The 20,637-nt window shown below is 49.1% G+C and overlaps 1 protein-coding gene across 1 annotated transcript in view; it reads right to left on the minus strand.

Moving 5' to 3' along the window:
• The window catches only part of LOC111140668 (one cut homeobox 1), a 36,840-nt gene extending 22,282 nt beyond the window's left edge, over positions 1–14,558 (minus strand). The window contains exon 1 of the mRNA XM_022492876.1: positions 13,454–14,558. Within this exon, the coding sequence (XP_022348584.1) occupies positions 13,454–14,558 (1,105 nt within the window). The remainder of the gene's footprint in view (positions 1–13,453) is intronic.
• Between the last annotated feature and the right edge of the window lie 6,079 nt (positions 14,559–20,637).

Here is a 20,637-nt window from a genome sequence, read left to right on the forward strand (position 1 = left end):
ATGGGGCAACAACTATGTAAACTAGATTAGAGAAAAACAAAATTTGACTTTGGAAGGGTTAATTCCTATCCCAAACTAATGTGAAGGTGACAAAATCCAAGACTTGGCAACACCTGCCTGCCCTCCAATATATCTGTGCTTCTATCCTCTGCCTATTGGCTTTGCTCATAGAGAGAGGGCTCCTGCCCTACTGTTACAGGAGACTGCTTTTTTCTATTAGCAGGAACAGATTTGGGCTAACCTTGGACACTGGTTCTTCAAGGCTCATGTGGGCCCAATGCAGGCAGCTGGCTGGAATGAAAGCACTCATCGCTATCCACCAGCACTGGGAAATAAAAACGAGACCCAATGGACTGAACCCACAATCGTCACCTCATTAGCATGATGCTAACATCATGTTTCCCCCACACAACCACCCTATGGCTAAAGGTATATCCAAGCACCCAGCTTTCTAAATCAGAACCACAGGAGTCTGCTCCTCTCTCATTTTCGTTCTCCACGACATCTTCCCAATTTTACTTTAGATAGATCTCTCACATTTTGCCCACCCATTTTCTTCACCTCTGCTGATAATGACACACAATCAGACTCTCATAATCTATTTCCACCACATCCTAGCTAGTTTCTTGTTATTGCTCTTCTATTATCTCACTCAAGTTTTCTTTCAAAAGCATACATCATCTGACAACTTCATTCCACTATATATTATATCAGGATCTATCTATATGTACCTATCTTTCTACCTATAAAGTTATGGAACTATAGATTACTCCAGAAAAATGGTAAAATAACTAAAGGGGCAAAAATAAAGGTCACTTGCCCTTAAATTCTCAATATCAATGTCCTAATTCTCAACTTGGAGTAATATTAGAATCACCTGGGAATTTATTTATGTGAGAGAAAGAGAAAGAGCATGCAGGTGGTTATGCTTGTTGGGGGTGGGATGGGGGGAAGGGCAGAAGGAGAGAATCCTCAAGCAGACTCCCCCAGGAACAAAAAGCCAGGAGCTGGAGGTGGGGCACCATGTGGGGGGCTGGTTGGGGGTGCTGGGGGGCTTGATGCTGGGCTTTACTTGGGGCTTATCAATCTCATGCTCCGTGAGAACATGACTTGGGTTGAAACCAAGAATTGGACACTCAATTGACTGAGCCATGCAGGTACCCCTCATCTGGCAAGCTTTTTAAGCAACACATAATCTTCTTCCCACCCTTCCTCCCCCAATCTGATTTGCACTCTTAGAGGAATATAAAACCCTCTTCCCACTCCTCCCCAGCACTGAAAACCCTGGAGAACACTTTTGCTGTTGTTGTTTTTAAGATTTTATTTATTTTTGAGAGAAAGAGAGCGTGCTCATGAGCCAGGGGAAGGGGCAGAGGGAGAAGCAGACTCTCCACTGAGCAGGGAGCCTGATGAGGGACTCGATCCCAGGACCCTGGGGTCATGGACTGAGCCGAAGGCAGACACTTAACCCAATGAGCCACCCAGGTGCCTGAGAACACATTTGTTATTGATGGAAAAGTATGATGTCACTTAGCTATGCTAGGGAAGAAACAACCTTTTAGCTATATAGTAATTCAGATTCTAGAAATCTTCAGCAGAACATATTTCAACCAGGGCCACCACACATACTGCTGTTCCTTCTGTCTGTGGACCTCTTCTTCCATTTCTGACTCAAGTCCTATTCATTTTCCAGATCTTCAAAACTGTCCTTTCATCACACCCCAAACTTCTCTTTATTGGCACACACATACATACAGACACAAATCAAGAAGGAAACGAACTATTTGTCTCTCTTCCCCACTAGACAGTGAATCTTTTTTTTTTTTTAAAGATTTCATTTTATTTTTTTGACAGAGATCACAAGTAGGCAGAGAGGCAGGCAGAGAGAGAGAGAGAGAGGAGGAAGCAGGCTCCCTGCTGAGCAGAGAGCCTGATGTGGGGCTAGATCCCAGGACTCTGGGATCATGACCTGAGCTGAAGGAAGAGGCTTTAACCCACTGAGCCACCCAGGTGCCCCTAGACAGTGAATCTTAAGGGACAAGTTGGCTGTATATACCGTCCCCAGTACTGAGCACATCAGTGTTGTAGCTGGTACTCAAATGAATGAAAAACAAACCTCTCTTTCCATATCTAATGAAATTTCTTCTCTCACTTATTTTTCAAAGTTTTTATTTAAATTCCAATTAGTTGCATACAGTGTAATACTAGTTTCAGGTGTACAATATAGTGATTCAACACTTGCATACATCACCCTGTGCTCATCACAGCAAGTGCACTCCTTCATCCCCATCACCTACTTCATCCTTTCCCCGGCCCGCTCCCCTCTGATAACCAGCAGTTTGTTCTCTATAGTTAAGGGTCTGTTTTTTGATTTGTCCCTCTTTTTTCCCCGTTGCTCATTTGTTTTGTTTCTTAAATTCCACACAGGAGTGAAATCATATGGTATTTGTCTTTCTCTGACTGACTTATTTCACTTAGCATAATATTCTCTGGCTCTAACCAGGTCATTGCAAATGGCAAGATTTCATTCTTTTTTATGGCTAAGTAATATTCCATTGTATGTGCATACCACATCTTCCTTTAAAAAATATTTTATTATTTATCTTTAGAGAGAGAGAAAGAGTGTGCAAGTGGGTGGGGGATGGGTAGAGGGAGAGAGAGTATCCTAAGCAGGTTCCGTGCCCAGTGTGGAGCCTGATGCAGGGCTCAATCTCGTGACCCTGAGATCATGACCTGAGATGAAATCAAGAGTCAGATGCTTAACTAACTGAGCCACCCAGGTGCCCTCATGTCGCTTCTTCGTTGTCCATTCATCAATTGATGGACACTTGGGTTGTTTCCATAATTTGGCTCTTGCAGAAAGTGCTGTGATAAACATCCTCTTTCCACTTCTTATGTCCTGTCCACAACTGGCAGAACATAATTTCTAGGAGGGCTGATGTTTAGTACGTGGCTAGGAACTGTGTACAAATGCTGTTGGGTTTGTCTGGTCCAAGCTGTTTGGGTTGGAGAGCCAGGAAAAAAAAATCTTTTCCTCCCCAATGTTAAAATTAAAAATATTTACCTCCAGGAACAATAATGGATATTTAAGATAGGAAGCCTAGTAACAAAATGAACATTGGGAGGGCAGCGTCCAACAAAAGAACTGCAACATCACTGGCTTTTCAAGCTACTTATCTTCTGACCTTCCCCAACCGGGAGTAACTCTGGAATCTGAGTTTATTATTCATTTGTTTTTTGAAAATAGCTTTACCACATTCTTAAGTATCTCCAAACAATAAATTGTTCAGCACTGTTTGCTTTTGAGCTTTGGAAAAGTGGTATTGTTTTGATGTGTGATTGTCCATGGCTTTTTTTTTTTTTAATTCAACTATGTTCCTAAGACTTGTGTATAGCTGTTCATTTGCATTGCAGTATACTACTGCATTACAGGAATATATCACAATTTATGTGTCCTTGTCAGTGAACGCTTGGGATGTTTCTGGCTTCTTTGCTCTTACGACCAATTCTGCTACAGTCTTGTACACATCTCCAGCAGCATCTGTGAGTTTATCTAGGGTATATGCCAAAGAGTAAAACCACTGGACAGGTGTAGGTTCAGGGTTATGAGACAATGCCAAATTATCTTTTGAAGCAATGGTCTGAATTTACATTCCCAGCCAGCCAGCAGTGTATAAATTCCTGTTGATTCAAATCCTCACCAATAGCTTGTATTATTAGGACACGGGAATTGGAATCTCAGACTGTAGCATTTTTGTGCCAGAAGGTGGCACTCCTGACTGGACGGGCTGCTTTCTCTTGACCATGTCACAGTAGAGCCTGACCTGAGACCTTGCCCAAGAGATGAGCCCCGGAAGCTTACACTTCATTGAATCCTGACTTTGGGACAGTGCACTAAATAGAGACGAGAGACTTTGCGGTGGATACACAGGCATCCCAGAAGGCAATCAATCATAGAATGTGGGACCTGGAAGGGCCCTAAGGCCAAATCCTTCTTTCTATATTTAAAGAGACTAAGGGCCCAGACAGGGTAAATGACAAGTTCTCTGAGCTAATTAGTATGAGAACTTGTCTCTGGGGCTTTTGGTTCTTAGTCCAGGGTTTTTAACTTTGTTTGTTTATTCTAGTAATATAAAATGCCATAACCTGATTAAATTAATAATAACTGTAAGTATCCAAGTAATTGCCAATTTATTTTTTAAATGTAGTGGTTTGACTTATGTAACTGATGAATACAGTAACTTTAAAGTCTTTGCTTATGAGGCAAACAGGGATAATATTTAATTCCAATGAGATAAAAAGGGGAAAGATGCAATCTCCACAATTATGATTTTCAGTATGCAAATTTAACAGGGCTAAAAGACACCTATCTCCTGGTGAAAATAATCCTCAATTTTATGACTGACCATCTTCATCCTTGATCATCCTCCCCACCCTGGACAAATGCTGAGCACCACCTTAGGAAGCCATTTTTATGAGGAAGGCAAACTTCAAATCCAGTTGTTTCAATTCATCTCTCTCTAATGAGCTCTCATAATCAAGCTACCATAAGAGGCTGGGAATTATTTGTGGATATTATGGTAAAATAGCCTCAGTAACTTGAGGGTTTATAATCTTAGATGACTTTACATGAGAATGCAGAAAAATACTGAAAAAGGCCTATTTGCATCTGAGGTATACTTAGCAATCTTCAGAGTGTGCATAACAATCAAATGTGGCAGGATCCCATGCAGAGGAATCTGTCCTCTGGAGTCAAAGGCAGTAAAAGTGGATCTAGGGAAGGGGAGAAGGACTGCTTACTTGGAAGGGAGCTTCTGTGAAGGGACGTGGCCTCAGAATCCTTCAGAAGACATTTTCATTCTGGAGCTGCTGACTTCAGGAATTCCCTCCCCAGCTCATCTGCCTAGCTCCTCCCTATGCTGAGACTCCACTTACCACGTAAAAATATCTTTTGGTTTAACAATGTCTGTAGGCTGGCAATAAAGGCTTTCTGTGAGGTGTCCCTTTTTAAATGGGGGAGCTGCTTACAATTTTGGGGGTGTGGGGCTTAGAAGGAAAGAAGACCAAGAAATTTTGCTGGGCTTGCCGACTGAACTACTGAGGTGCTCTTGGTTCAGGTTTTCCTCCTAGCAGTCATTTTAATCAGCACTTCCCTACTTAATGAGCTTGCAGTGCCATTACATAATCACCCGACTCGCTGGATTAATGATGAAAAGAGGAACTGATTTTTCCAGTTGCATCATTTGAAGTAAATGTTAACTTTCTTTCTGAGTCCTTAGTTAACCGCATTAGTGTGACAAATATGTCTTTGTCTAGCATAAGTAATTAGAATTTAATCACTTTAACTGCATCTTAATTATCCTAAATGAATTGGAAGGACATTTAATAGCAAAGATTAAATTGCCTTAATGAACGATTTTTGTGACTCCATCAATACTTGAATCGCGTTAGCCACTCCTCTCACGCACTTCACCTGCAGTGAGCAGGGAGGCCACTAGGTGGCGCGCTTCGCTCGTTTATTTATTTAATTTCCGGGGCCATTGATCTGTTTTAGGAGACAACAGTAAAGAAAGCGAAAAGCTCATAGTTTATTGTGTTCTTTTGATAACCTCTCTTTGGGACTATGAGATCATCACCAGATGCAAAAACGAAAGTAGTGATTTCAGAAACTGTCGATTCTGAGTACCCTATGGCATATGCAAAGGAAGATGAGAGACACATGGATAACTGGAAACACCTAGTGTTTGAGGGAAATTCTAAGTTGTCCTCTGGATGATTGCCAACTTATACACAGAGTTTTAGTTAATTTATTATTTTTTGTGTACAAAGTCCTAAAACATGAGTAACAGGCAAGCTTGGGATAGCAAGACAGACAATGATCTGAAGCAAAGAAATGTTAACTGCTGTGCAAATGCAGATCTCAGAACACCAATGCCTGAAAGTATGGGAGGTGTGCGTGTTTGGGCCCTCCTCCAGGCAGGAGTTCCAATGGGCCAGTCCTACCTACAGAACACATCCAATGATTGGGTCTTGCCCACCAATAATTGTTTAAGTAGACAAATGGAGAGGGAGACCTTGGTTCCATGTCTAGCTCTCATACTGCCCTACATTGCCTCTGGCTGCTTCTTCAAAAGACAGCAATAAAAGTTCTCTCTTATAAGTCTTGAGTAAAAAAGAAATAAGTTTCCATAAGTAACCTTCCTTGTGAGTCACAAAGGGATATACACACTCTCCACTAGCAAGACCTTTACTATGCAGATACTTTCTAGATCAGGTGTTTATGACAATAAATTGGACACCTCCACATTTTAGGTCCACTGACCTGGTGGATCCGTACTAGTAGGCACAGGGTGGAAAGTAAGAGGGTTCTGTGCTTTGAGCTGGGCAAGCTGATTTCAGGGTATTACTGCTTTCCAGTTGTGTTACCAGAGATAAGTTATGTAACCTTAGTGAACATAGAAAGAGGGAAAATAATAGTAACTACCACATAAACTAGTGGTTCCCCAACTTTGCTGCTCATTAAAATCACCTCAGAGCTTTTAAAAATCCCAATGCCTAGGTCAGGCCCTGGATTTTAGCTAGAAATCATATTTGTAAAGGTCCCTAAGTGATTCGAAAGTGGAGCAAGATTTGGGAGCCACTGAAATAGAATATTAAATTAGATCTTATATGTCCCAGTACAGTACCCGACTAATAAGATGTACACAACAGATATAAGTTCCTTCCTTATCAATTGCCATTACACACTGGATGGGTAGTATTTCAGGGACTGGTTCCGTTCAGCTGGGAGGTTTACCAGATTGTCTCATCTAAAGGAGATGAAAGAATCTAGAAGCTAGTATTTTTCCAACTTTATGATAATGTAACACTTTTTGGGAGAAACACAAGGTAGATGATTCTATAGCAAGACTCAGTAATAAAACATAAGTTCCTATGTTTGCATCAAATCATCAGACTGCCTTGTAATTGGTCTAGTCACATAATCCAATCCTATCACTTCAGGAGGAAATTAAACCTCATTAGTATTAAGTTATTTGTCACAAAATAAAAACCCGTGAAAATCTATTGATAGAAGACAGGAATTTATGATTGTGCAATAAATTCACAAACATAAGAAATCAGTTTTTTCATTTTACTGAACTTTATGAGGCTGGCACTTCTCATGTAGAAATAATGTGGTTTTCTTCTCCCAAAGGTGCTTATTCATCTTATTTAAATAGAGACATGATGAAAATAGTATTTAATGAATACTTGTTGAATGCTTTTACCAGAATTACGAGAAATCTATCCTAACTACCATGAGTTCTATAAGACCCTTCTTCTATTGCTACCCTAGGCTGGGGACCATTCCATTTTATCAAGAGTGTGGAAATTCTGCTGTTTTAACTGAAATGAAACTAGTCATTTCTCATCCAATCCATCAAGGCTTCTTGGCTGAATTAAAGCATTAATCTGGTGTTTAACTATTCTAATATGCGGAGTTTACAAAGAGCACTGAGCACTTAATTGAAGGGCAAGGCTTCTAACAATGGATTTTGAGGAGCAAGACACAGAGAACCCCTTTTTAAATTACCCAACTCCATCAGATTCCTTCTTTTGTACAAGGAAATCAAGAATAAATTTTACCGATACACCCTGTAAGAACTATTTCTTCTGAAAACTTTGAGTAGCAATGTCCTTTTGATTAGCTGAATTTGCCATGAATGTGGAAATGATGACATCAAAACAGCTCATGTAACAACCTTCTTAAAGACCTCGTAGATTAGAGATGACTATAGATTTTCCCCAGCACGGATCAAAGGGACTGAATTGAACGTTTTAGCTTAATGATCCAACCCCTGTCACACCCATAGGGACTCGAATTCCAATTTTACAAGCAGGTGTGCACGTGTACTCAGACATACACAGAAAAGCTGCCGGGGAGGGAGGAAAAGATCAATTATCGACAAAGATAGGTTTGATCTTTTTGATTACTTGACCGTGCTGGTGAATGTTCCTGGCGGGGCCTTGAGCTTTCTCATGAACTTCAGAATATTAGCTGTTAGTTCTCGCTTCCTTACTACAACTCTTCAAAGGCATTCTACCCACTTTCCAGGAGCAAAGAGAAACGGGGCCAGGCTGGGGCTGGTGGGGTCCTGTCCAGGGTCCTGACGCTGCACCAAAGCTCCAGGCCAGTCGGCCTCCGCAGGCCCTTTCACCCACCCCACTCAAGAGGAAACAAAGCCCTCCCAGCTCAAAGCCTCAGGGCTGCCTCCTGACTCCTGTCAGTTAGCTAGAAGGGGAAACAACAAAACAAAGGAACCACTAATCCACGCTCCTAGGACTATATCCTCCAGCCCCAACCTCGTACTCGAGTCCGGCCAGGGTCACCTTCTCTACTCTGACCCTGCTTTCCTCAAAATAAAAACATGCCAGCAAAAGTATAATTTGGATAGAAAGTCCAAACACGTATCTTGTTTAGAGAAGTCAGAGCTGGGGTGTAATGTGGGGGTTGGCAATTTTGTCTCATCACTGGGGTAATAAACAGACATTGTTGGAGACCAAGATATATTCCTCCTCCACACCCCTTTCGTACCAGAAAATAATTGTTGTTTTGTAAATCAGCAGTACAGTGACATAAAAACAAAGCCACAGCAAGCATCCCTTTCCTCTCGACAGCTCACTGAACCAAGGGCTTCTCTGGTGGCAGATGGCAGCCCGCAGGGGGCGTGCGGAGCTATCGCACCACACAGCCCATCAGGCTCCCCCATGGAGGGAATCTGGGAGGGCAGGATGCCAGCTCCCTGAAGGGCACTGAGGATCAAAGCTTGAAGATGAAGAAAGATGCAACCTGGGCTTTCAGTTATTTTGTTGCTAAAATTGGTATTGTTGGCACAGTCTGTCCCAAGTGCCAGTTGTCAAATAGCTATGGCAGGGCCTGGGTCTCTAGTGACCACTACAACCCTGGGGCCAGCGAGTTGCTCTGACTGACCCTGATCACCCTTTGGGCATTTCCAAGGGGCTTGTAACTTGGGGCTGCACCCACTGGTGGGACCATCAGAATGGGGTTATTTGTCTCAGGTGGCCAGCCTGCTTGTGCTGACACTAGGGTCACCACACAATAACTACCAGACCTCCTCAAGACTCAGAAGCAGGTCTTCCTACCATTGTCAAACAGTGGGCTCCAATCTTCACCATATGCACACTTCTTAACACTAGGCATTCCTTTCCTCCTTTCACTGGGGTTTGTGCTCCTGGGGAATGCAAGAAGGAACGACTGTCCCCAAACCCTCAAGGGATTAGGCATGGGTGCAAAGGCCCATGGGGAACTTTTTGGTGACTGGGGTGAGAACTTTTGGTTTCCTGCTGTGCTGCTGTGTGTGTGTTTGGTGGGGGGTCCCCAGCCGACTCCCTGGGCACATGGCCACCATTCACCCTGAGGGGGTGGGGGTTCTTTGGGACTCCTCCTGACAACTGGCCACCCACACCACAGCGCGTCGGGAGAAGGCCACACCAAGCCTTTGGAGAAGGCACTCCCTTCCCTCTGTTCTACACCCCCTCCCAGTCAGTCCCACTGGCTCAAGGGCTGTGAGGCTGGCTGCCATTGGCCGCGCCCCACAGTCCCTTTGTTTGAACCGCAGCAGCCGCTGGGAGCAGCTGCACTGTGTGAGAAGTGGGGCGAGAAGCAACCAGTCTGCTTGGGGCCTTCTCTTGGGCCCAGGAACCCGTTCCAGTTTCTGAGTCCCAGTCCCAGTTTTCCTCCTGGCTCAGGAGTCTTTGAGATTCAGGAAAATGAGGTTCCCAAGGCCCAACACTGCACTGCTACTTCGTGGCTAACTTGGCCCAGGGAATTGGGGGGGGGCAGTTGAAATGTCACCCGCCGGGATAAATATTAACAAAAAGCAAATGGACTTGCGTGGAGGCCAGTTATCAATCAACCAGACCGCAAGGCCACTTATGGCAAACACAACCCAGGTTGGTCACTGTGAGACTTTCTCATGGCCACCTCCTGGCCGAACATCCCTCCTCTAACCCCACTCTCTCCCAGGCTCTGGCTCTCCTCTAGGTCTTTCTGGGGCAAATTCTGGACGCGAAAGGGGCGAAGTCCCAGGTGTGGGAGACTGGGCAGTCTCCCCAGGCTGTTTGGAGGTACCCTTCCTTCAGGTACCTCAGAGTCGGAGGAGCCCAGCACCCACCTCTGCCCAACCCGCTGGGCCATGCCTCCTCTGTATCCGGTGCTCTGCCCTCTGGTGGGTGCGTGTTGCAGCCTCTTCAGATGCTGACAGCTCCCCTACTGGGGCCAAAGCCTTCCGAAATCTTTAATTGGAAACTAATCTCTTCAAGTCTTAATTGGCGCCCACGTCAGAGGCGGAGGAGCCCACCCACCCGTACAGTGCGGCCCGCCCACCCCACCTCAGATGAGATGCGGCCCCCAGCCTAGCTGCACTGTACTTTAATGGGGCAGCAGCAAGATTACATTGAGGGAACACGTATTGATTTTTTTAAAGGTAGTTAATTTGATGAGAATTTCCTCCCATCTCCCACCAAGCCAATGTAATTTTGTAAGGAGAAGGCGCCTCCCCAAACATGCTGCCAAGTGTGGAGGTTTTGACTCTCTGCAACAAGACTTCATGGAACCTCAGGTACAGGGAAGGGCATGGAGAAGCCACTCTGCCAATGAGCGAAGGAACCGCCCTGAGGGGTAAGGACAAGGTGGAGGGGTCTTTAGAGCAGCAGCAAGCCAAACTGCAAGGGACACCTCTGTGCGTGGAGGCTGGTGGTGAGAAGCCCCCTCCCCCAAGCAATGTCCCACAACCTTGGCGAAAGTGCCCTGCAATGCATTTGTTTAAGTCTGCGATCAAGCCTCCTAGGATCATCTGGAGAGTCTGGAAATGGCCTGACTCCCTCCTTACCCCATCTCCGAAATGAAAATATTAAAGGGAAAGCTCATGGTTTTTTAGTGATTTTAAAATAGGTCGCGGTTCCTGAAGTGTAATGAGATTGATTCTGGTTGGGCTTGCTCTGCAAGTGCCCCCAACCCAGCCTTTCCCACCCGTTTGATTAAGTTAAAGAGAGGAAAATTAAACACTCAAAGCTCCATCTGGGTCCTAGGATGCAACTCCACCTGGGGGTGGGCGCCAAGTTTTGTGCTGCCAGAGTCTCCGATTTTCCTTTTATTATTATTATTATTTTTTTTTTTCCCCAAAGAAAAAGGCCAAGTGCCTCCGGCGAGCATGACTAGTCTTAGGCGGCTGGGTGTCAGACTGTCACCCCTTCCATAGCCTCCTGGCTAGGGTGAGCACTGGCTGGCATGCCCACACCTCCCACAGGAGGGTCACAGTGCTTGTGCTCCCACTTCAACAGCACTGAGGCTCCCACTTGTGTAGTTCAGACTGCAAGGCTGGGTTTCCAGGGTTGGGGGTCATCTCTGAACAGAACCTGTCAGTCTGATTTTCCAGGGGGCGACAGGGGCAGTGGGGAGAGGCGGTCATTGAAGTCTCCAGCAAGCACCTTCGGGGTGTGGGGGGTGGGGCATGCTTCCCTAGGGGGGATCGCTTTTCATTTCCAATCCTTTCCTCCATTTCTCCCCACCCCACTGACTGGCCTATGTGAGCACTGCCTGGGTACAAGATTCTGAAGCTGGGCGTGAGGCTGACCTGGGCTTGTAAAAAAAAGCCACTAGTTTGGGGCCGGCAGAGGCTGAGCAGTCAGGGAGAAGGGTATCCCTTTCTTCCACCCCTTCCTGAACCTGAGCTGCCCTCTGGTCTCGGTCAGCTTAGCGGGGTGGGAGGCGATATGGTGGATGCACACAGGGCAGGGAATGGATTTGTGGGAGCCCCAGAGGACACCTTGTCAATCTCTCCCTTGCTTTCCTGTCCTCCTATCTCCACCTCGCCTAACTTCCAGGCACAAGCTGCAACAGCCTGCTGGGGATTTTGCTTAGAACCAGTGAGCACAGGGCTGGGCTGGAAAACCCCGTCTCGGCAGAGGCTCATGAACTCGACCCGCGGGAGGGAGGCCACCAGTGCCCAGACCCAAAAAGTGCTTTGGGGTTACTTCCAGATCCAGCGGCAGGCTCCCTGGCACGCGGGCACCTGCCTCCCTCTAGCTTCTCATTGGCCCGCATGAGGTGGGGGAGGGGGTTCGGCCTCTCGCTTTGATTTTAGACTGTGAAACGGCTCAGTGCCCCCGGCTCTGATCGGATTGACCGTCTCTCATTCTCCAGGGACGAATTAATGGAGAACGATCAGTTAATTAACAAACCCTCATTCCGGCTTTTACCTTTCTCTTGGTCAGGACTCAGGCCAGGGCACCAGGCTGAGACTGGGGCGGGGGGAGTAGCACCGACCCAGGAGTCAATCAAGTCGGCAGGGTCTCATCAAACCGTGTCCGCCCTCAGCTGCCCTTGGCTCTACCTCCCCGTGTGTCCTTTGCCCTCAGGGGTCGCGGAATCAGCTTGAAATATCTGGTGTAATTCAGACTGGGCTAAGCTGTCCCCTCAACCAGCTTCCTGGAGCCTTCCACGCACCTTGGCTTAGAGAGGCTAAGAAGGATAGGCGCTGTCTGTGCCGAGCCGGGGAGACCTTCCAGCTTAACTCCCGGGTTTTGGGGCCGGAAGACCTCTGCCCCAAGACTTGGGGGTCATGTTCACACTCCCACCCCCATACACGGGGATACATTCAAAACATAATGCAGAGGAACAAAACGAAATATGAAGTCGTAAATGAGTCGGCAGCAAAAAGAGGTCCTTGGGCTCAGCTGTAAGCTCCCTTGCTGCCCCTCCGCCCTCACCCTTACCTTGGCACTATCTGCCTTCCTCTCTTTTCCACAGCCGGTTACCAGGGCAGAGTGCTTGCTAACTCTTAAACAGCTTCGGCGCCAAACACACACCTTCCCGGGGGCTTCAGAACCTTCTGCCGGAACTCTCAGAGGGTGTTCCCCATCCTTCCCACTACTGCCTCGCGCCAAAAAAGTGTGTGGGGGGAGTCACCGCACCAAGTTCAGCCAAACGTAGGCGTGCAGCTCCGGCACGCTCCAAACCAACTCCCGGGAATGTGCCGGGGGTATGAGCGGGCAGTATCTGCGCACAGTTCCATGCAAGAATCGCCTCCCTCTTCCCAAACCCGGAGTGCCCAACTGAGAAGCGACGCACAGACCGTGTCCGGCCAGGTGCGGGGGTTTCTCTTAGCCTCTGGTGGCGACCGCTTCCAGCACAGTCTCAGAGCACAAATGCGTCCCCGCATTCGCTCAGGCAGTACGCGTGAGCTCCCGGAGCCTACCACAGCCCAATGTACAGAGTCCTGGAGGAGACGGTCTGCTCCTAGGAGCCGTCGCTAGCTCTACCAGGCCCAGGGAACTAGCCACCTCCCCTTGGGGAAAGGAGGATGGGATATGCGTGCCCAGCTCTTTTTCCTTCCCTCTTTCAGTCTCTTTAGCCTCCTCAATCCCTTATCTCCCCACGCGCCCAGCTCACCTGCTAAGCGGAGCGCAGACATCCGCTGGAACTCCGGCTCTTGCAGCCACTTCCACATCCTCCGGAAGGTCTCCCGGCCGGACTTGAGTTTGCTCCAGGGTTTGGGGTTGCGCAGCAGGTCCGAGAGGGTCCCTTGGGAGCGGCAGAGCACCCTTTGCGCGAAGATGGCCTGTGGGATGCTGTAGCGCTTGAGCTCGGTGGTGATACGCTGCGCCACCTCTTTGGTATTGATCTCTTCCATCTGCCCTGAATTACTTCCATTGCTGACCTGTGCGCCGGTCACCGAAGGGTTGGGCTCCCGGGCTGTGCCCAGGAGCTGCCCGTGGCCTTGGGCGTTCAGGTGGGCGTGGGGGTGGTGCGGAGGAAGGCCGTTGATGGGCACCATGCCGGCCGAGGTGGGCGTGAGGTGCTGCTCGCCGTGGCGGCCGAGCATGGCCGGGTGATGGGCTTCAAAGCCATTTGGGGTGAGCATCTTGTCAGTGGGCATGGCGGCGCCCGGGTGGGCATAGTGAGGGAGCCCTTGCTGGGAGTTGTGGATGCCGCCGAGACCGGAGCTGGAGAGGGGCGAGAGGCTCTGGCCCATGCCGGCCACGTCCTTGTGGTAGGGGGTATAGAGGTTATTCATAGAGGCCAGCCCGCGCTCGTCCCGCATGAGCGTGAAGCTACCGCTCACATTGCCCGCCAGGCGCTGGTGGTGGTGCGGGTGGTGGTGGTGATGGTGGTGGTGGTGATGGTGAGGGAACTTGTCCGAGACGGTGGAGATGGGCGGCAGCGGCTGCAGAGGGGTTAAGGTGGTGTAGGTGGTGGGCATGCTCATACCTGGGGGAGTCTCGCAGGCCATGGTCATGGTCGGGTGCAGGGGGCCGGCCAGGCTGTGCTCGGGGGCCCGGTGGTGGTGGTGGTAATCGCCGCCGCCGCCACCGCCGTCCAGCAAGGACGCCATACCCATGGAACGCGGGTGCGCGGGAGGCAGGTGGCTGCCACGGTGCGCCACGGAGCTTCGCGCGTGGGGACTGCCGCCCAGGAGGTCGGCAGGAGCGGGCACCGGCTCATGGCTCACCCCGTGCAGCTCGCCGATCGCCTCCATGGTCAGCTGCGCGTTCATCGTGATCCGGGCGAGCGGGCGACGGACACAACATCGATGAGGCCGGGCAGAGGCGGCTAAGGGCGCACGCAGTCCGGTCTTCACATCGGCTGCCGGCGACTGTTGCCTGCCTTCCTTCCTTCCTCTCACTGTGGGGTTCTGTCTCCCTCTCTGTGTGTCTCGCCTTCCCTCTCGCCCCCACCTTCCCCTCTGCGTCCTCGGCTTTTTTTTAAATATTAATTTCCAAAAAGGATCCGTGCCGTTGGGCGAGCGCGGCGCCCCCCGCCCCCCCCCCCCGCGGCCCCCGCCCCCCCCCTCCTTAGAATTCTGAGGCCCCCGGCTCCCCTGACGCAGTCCGCGCGTCTTCCGCGGCTGCTGCTTGCCGGCGCCGCTGGCCAGCTCCAGCCATGGCTCGGTTACTGTTGCAGACTCTGTGGCCGCGGTTCCGCCGCCGCCGCCGCCGATGCCGCCGCTGCCGCTGCCACCGCCGCCGCCGCCGCCGCCGCCACCGCGGCCCGCCCTCACGCCCGCCCGGCTCAGCGCGCAAGCGCGCGGCTCGGCCCCGCCCCCTCCGCCCCCGCGCGCGCGGCCCGTGACGTCCCTGTACAAATGATGAAGGTGGGGGGGGCCCGCGCCTTAATAGCGGCGCCGGATGGCCCTGGAGCGGCGCGCACGTGCGAAGGCCTGGCGTGGAGCGCGACCTGGGGCAGCCAACGCAACCCCAGGGGACTTGGCGCCCCTTTCGGCTTTAATGCTCGGGTGGGCTCTCACCCAATAGCACTTGCCGGACTCCCGTCCCGGGTGGTGCGCCAAGACTGGAAAGTCCTCACCTTTCTCTCCAGCTGCTACCTCTTGGTGTAGATTGCCCTCAGAGCCTCAGCCCGTGTCGTTACTCCTTCCACTCTGGCCCACCGAGCTGTATTTCCCAGAGGGCTTCTGGGAGCCCTCCTTCTCCCCATCCTCAGGTGCTTGGCAGTTTTGGAGGGAGGAGAAGTAAATATCTTAAATGCCTTGGTCAGCTTGGTGACTGTTGACCCTCTGCCCACCCTTCCACTTCCTCGGGCCAGAGAAGAGAACGCTCAAGCCAAGAATTCTGGCCCTGGCCATACCTCGTTGTCCCATGCCGCCTGGCTCCTTCTTCATCTCAGCTGATAATAAGGCGGGGTGCTGCTCCGAGAATGACTCTGTGTGTGTGTGTGTGTGTGTGTGTGTGTGTGTGTGTGTATGTGTGTGTGTGTGTGTTGGGAGTGGTGAGTGCCCTGGTGGGTTCCCACTTCAATTTCTGGGTGCTGGTGGGGTTGCCGAGGCTTGGGCTGTTCCTGCGGTTCCTCTACGGCCCTCCTGGTAAAGCACCTGGAGGCCGCTGCTTGCGTGAAGGACTGACGCCGGCAGAGTGGAACAGGCGCGCCGGTCTCCGCTTGGCCCGTAGGGACGCCCTCTTCCCGGAGTCCCCGCGAGAAGCCTCCAGATTTGAAAATCAATTCAGCTTCGGGCATAATTGTCCGCTTCCTACAATCACGCTCCAATCTGGAATCGAACCCGGTCCTTGGGCTCGGCGGGGACGCGTGGGGAGGCCCCCAGTGTGGGACGTACACCCGGCTACCACATGCCGAGGCTTTCTTTCATTTACAAAAGAAAGGAAAAAAAAATCCGTAACAAAAGGCAGAGCCTTGTCTGCTTAGGTGCTTTCATCCCTCAGAGAAAGGACAGATGTGCCCATTGTCCAGCCCTTGGCAGTTACGACCGGGTCAGCGCAGAGCCTCAGCCCGGGGCGAGCTGTGGTCACAATGGGGGACAGCCTCTCAGAGCCTGGGTAGCTGGATCTGATGTGGAACAAAGTGTGTGTGGCCTTTGCTGGGCCAAACTTAGACTGTACGTTCCTTTCCTGGGGCACTTACTGAATCAGAGCCCACCAACAGTGTCTCTGCTGAAAATGTTCTTAGATCCTAGGAAAGGCCGGCGCTGGGGTGGTGGGAGTAGTGGTGACTGTGTACCCTAGGCAGACACTTGAGCCAACCAATCCTTGGGGGAAATTTCCCACCAGCTAAGGCATGAGCAGGCTCATCTTTTTATCCAGTTCCCTGGCACAATCAGGGCAACATCATGATCCAAGTAGGTCAAGGCCAGTGGGTACAGTCCAACCTGACTTCTCCTTGAAAGCGGCGGCCATGTGCTGGGATTGGCTAATCTGCCTGGCTTCATCACCAGAGGCACTCCTATCTTGTCCAAATAATGCCCACAGAGGCCCAGGAAATGGGAATCCATCTCTGTAGACTTGGTGTCTACCTGCACAGTGAACATTTAGGAATTTAAGGCCCCCAGAGAAGAAAAATTGTGTGTGTGTGTGTGTGTGTGTGTGTGTGTGTGGAACACACTGACACAAAGGAGCTCAGAAAACAAAATTACTCTATTTGAACTTAGATCTACATCTAACTATTCATACACATAAACACAAAAGCATAGAACATATTTTCTGCCTAGTGGATCACAGTATATTGTTGGGAAGCTGCATCCTTGGTTCCTTCTTATTTTTTGGTTCTCTTTTCTTGTAACAAAGAGCATGTACCTCTCATATAAGACCGAACAGTGGGTTTCAGTAGCAGGCTACCTTTGAGCTAAACTGTTGTGTCTCCCCCACACGCCCCATTTTAATCACCTCTGAAAGGATTGATTTGCCCTTATGACAACGCTCTTCCCAAAAGACAGTTTGTTAAAAGAAAGAAGTAAATACCACTAAGTGCACAAATTGTTCATGGTTTTCTCTTTGTGTAAGTTATTAGGGACTTGATCCTGGAAACCTCCTTCACGTATGGTTCCCAGCAGGGCCCCTGGAGCTTACCTAAAGATGGCCGAGTTCAGGTGAGTTCAACACTGCCCCCACAAGCCCCATGAAAGGAGGGTCTGGTTCAGTGTTGGTCCCTAAAGAAGCCAAAGGAAAGATCTATGTTTGTTGAGTTAATATGTGTGCAGGACTTGCTTTGGTTTGCAAATCTCCCTAATCTTTCTTGGCTTTTCATGCCTTTCATTACCATTGTTTACCTGTAGTTGACTAAATTGCAGTGATTTTTAAGTAAACATTGTATTCTTATTTGACCTTTTGGAAAATTTTCCCATTACTAAGGATGTGTCATGAGTGGGAAGGATGCTCTTAGGCCTAGTTAAAGGTGAATGTACTTGTGTGTATGTGTGGGAAGGAGAGTTGATGGATTGCCAACTGCTGGAGGTGTGGGATAGCTTTTCATCATTTTGTCCCTCCCTTCCTTTCCCCTTTCCAGTGCCAGCACAATGCCTGGTATCCAGTAGGTGCATTATGAGGAATTAGAGCCCAAGGAGGAGTCCCTTAAAACTACTTGGTTGGTCAGTGTATGCAATTACAGGATGCTGTTCAATTTTTTTACAACAGCCAAGATGTTTGAGGGGAGGGCTTACTCTAAGCTGGTTAGATTTTGAGTAGCTGCAGGAAAATTAAAGAAAGAAAAATAGGGTCAATCACCACCATAAAATTACATTTGTGTATATATTTAGGAAAAAAGGAAATATGACTATGGACTGGATGCTTGTTACTGGCAATATTTTTAATGTGGAAACAAGGATTTCAGACCGCTTATTTTGTAAATGTCAGGTGGTGGTGCCTGGGCAGGTATAATCCTTCCTCTACTGAGTGGACCAGAGCTTGCCAGGCAACTCCACCATATTTAGAATAGAGACTGAGAATAAGGCCATTTTTTTCCAAATGCTGGCCACACAAGTTTCTCTCAGAATCTTCAATCAGTTTCAGAGTTCCTGCCTTAGTTTTTTTGGTGAGTAATAGAGGTGTAATATACCCCCCAGTCCCAGTTTTCAGGACTATTCCAAAGAAATGAGCCATCAAATGTTTACTTCCCATTTGTTGACTGCACAAACAGCAAACCTGGTGTCAGGGCAGAGTCCCCCATCCAGGGCTCTAAGGGGAGGCTGACTCCTCGGCCAGAGTCTCAGAATGGAACTCACCAGAATTTCTGATGCCTGTAGCATGTCTAGAATTAACCTCCTGGTGAGGAACCATTTCTTTGGTGTCTGGCAACAGTAGGGAACTTGATAACTATGAGATGAAGGATTTGATCCTGGGTGCTTCCTGCCAGCTTCTCCTGTGCTTCTTCACACCTCTGCAAAAATTTTATTCAGAAAATTGTTGTTAGCTTAGAATAGAACACCCATAAAATTCAAAGTGCCCTGGTGATTCACTATTGAAAAAAAATTTTTTTTTTAATTAGTCAATGGCTTCTTCCTACTCTCTGGGGGCCGAGGAAGTGGTAACCAATTATTCTAGCTCTCTTTGGTAATCTCTGATCTTCTATTTAGCATGTAGTTTTTATTCATCTGTTAGGTTAAACTTTTTCTATTTTTTTTAAGGTAAAAAAAAGAAAACCTAACAACCTAAATTATGGCTTTTGCCCATGACATAAGTATGTATGTGTATGAAAAATATATACATATATATAACTCTGTACTTTTGCACTCTCTTTGCATTTCTTACCCACCCTCTCTAAATCCCAAAGAGATGATGGCTGGTGAAGGGCTCTCTGGGTTTCTTACCCAATCCCCCCTGACTCTGGGTTCTAGAAGATTCGAAGTTTGCCTTCTGGGAGATGCAAGAGGCAGCAGTCTCAGGATGTTAGACCGGTCCTTGAGCGTCTCTGATTACTTCTTCTCCTGGGCCATTTTATGTAAACTAGAGGCGGCTTCTTTCCAGCTTAAATCCATTTCACTTTGGTGAGGGTTTTTTAAGGCCTCAGGCTCAGAGCGCTGAAGAGAGATGGTGTGTTCTGAGGATATTGTCCAAAGCTTCCGGGAGGTGCTCCGGCCAGAGGACCTGGCGTTGGACGCAGTCAGCTCTATTCCGGGAGAGTTGGCCTTCTCTCACCAACCCTTCAGTGGATTTTCTTTCGGGATCTTATCTCTATACGGTTGAAGTCTATTACAAAGGAGACCTATAATGGCTGCGGGGGAGCGATGAATTTTTTCAGTTCTGGGGCCATGGTTGAGGCTTCTCTTCGGTCTCGCCCGTCTGGGGCTCCGTTCTGGATTAGCCACGCCAGGGTAGAAGGTACAAGGGCCAGGGGCTAGGGAGGACAGGAGCAAGGGAGAAGCGTCCCTTACAGTGCAGATAGATCAAAGCGGCCCGAAATGAGCAAAACTCGGAGCGAAGGGAGGCAGGCAGAGGGCAAAGTCGGCTCACGACGGTCTCGGGGCTCTCCATCCTCCAGCCCTGAAGAACAGAAGGGCGGAAGTTGCGGGTCTCGGCCCAGCCGCAAATCTGAGGCAGGAGAGGCTTGGACCAGCCACCCCTACCCCGTGTAGATTGCGGGTTCTGTGGTCGGGCATACAGCCTACTTGGCGGGCTCTTCCGCAGCCTCTCAGGATAACCTCCACCAGGACCGGAGAACAGCTGCACTTGGGAAGGAAAACTCTTTAAACAAATCATTTTGGTGTCTAATCAATTAGTGTTTGCGCAGTCAAGTACCATAGATTTAACAGAATAATCGTTACTGCCCTTGTCTTTATTTGACCCGCAGACACCTAGAAGATTTAAAAATGAAACGCCGGTGTTCTGGGCTCTCCACCCCTTGCCTGTGCTTCTCTCCACGGTCTGCTGGGCCCCCATCGAGTCTTTTGTTTTCTCTAGTCTCCTCTTTTCCTCCCTTCCTGCGTCTCTCTTTTCCCCTTCATACTTTCCACATTCTTCTTTCTTTTCTTGCCCATCTGGCCCTGTCAGCCTTGCTGGTCTCGGCTTCCTGATCCCATCACTCCCGTGACTGGCATGGGAACCCATCTTCAGAGTATGGGACCCCTTGTGCTGTGGGCGAGCGCGCCTGCCTTTGGCCCGAGTGCCATCCAGGCACAGAATTATGAAGTCTCAGGTGCCCGGAAATATTTCCCTCGGAACTTTGACCTCTAATCCTGAAGCTCACTTTCTCGTCCCCCTTTGATCCTCCGTGCCCTTTAGCTTCACTGGAGTTCCGCAAAGACCTTCACCTGTGTGTCGGGGGCCTACGTGCCTCTCAAGATCTTGCCACATCAATGTGGTGACCCAGGGCCTGGGAGAGGCATTGAGAAGGAA

Source organism: Enhydra lutris, unplaced genomic scaffold, assembly GCF_002288905.1.
Source record: "Enhydra lutris kenyoni isolate GAN:26980312 unplaced genomic scaffold, ASM228890v2 scaffoldscaffold4, whole genome shotgun sequence".
In the NCBI taxonomy this organism is placed as follows: Eukaryota; Metazoa; Chordata; class Mammalia; order Carnivora; family Mustelidae; genus Enhydra; species Enhydra lutris.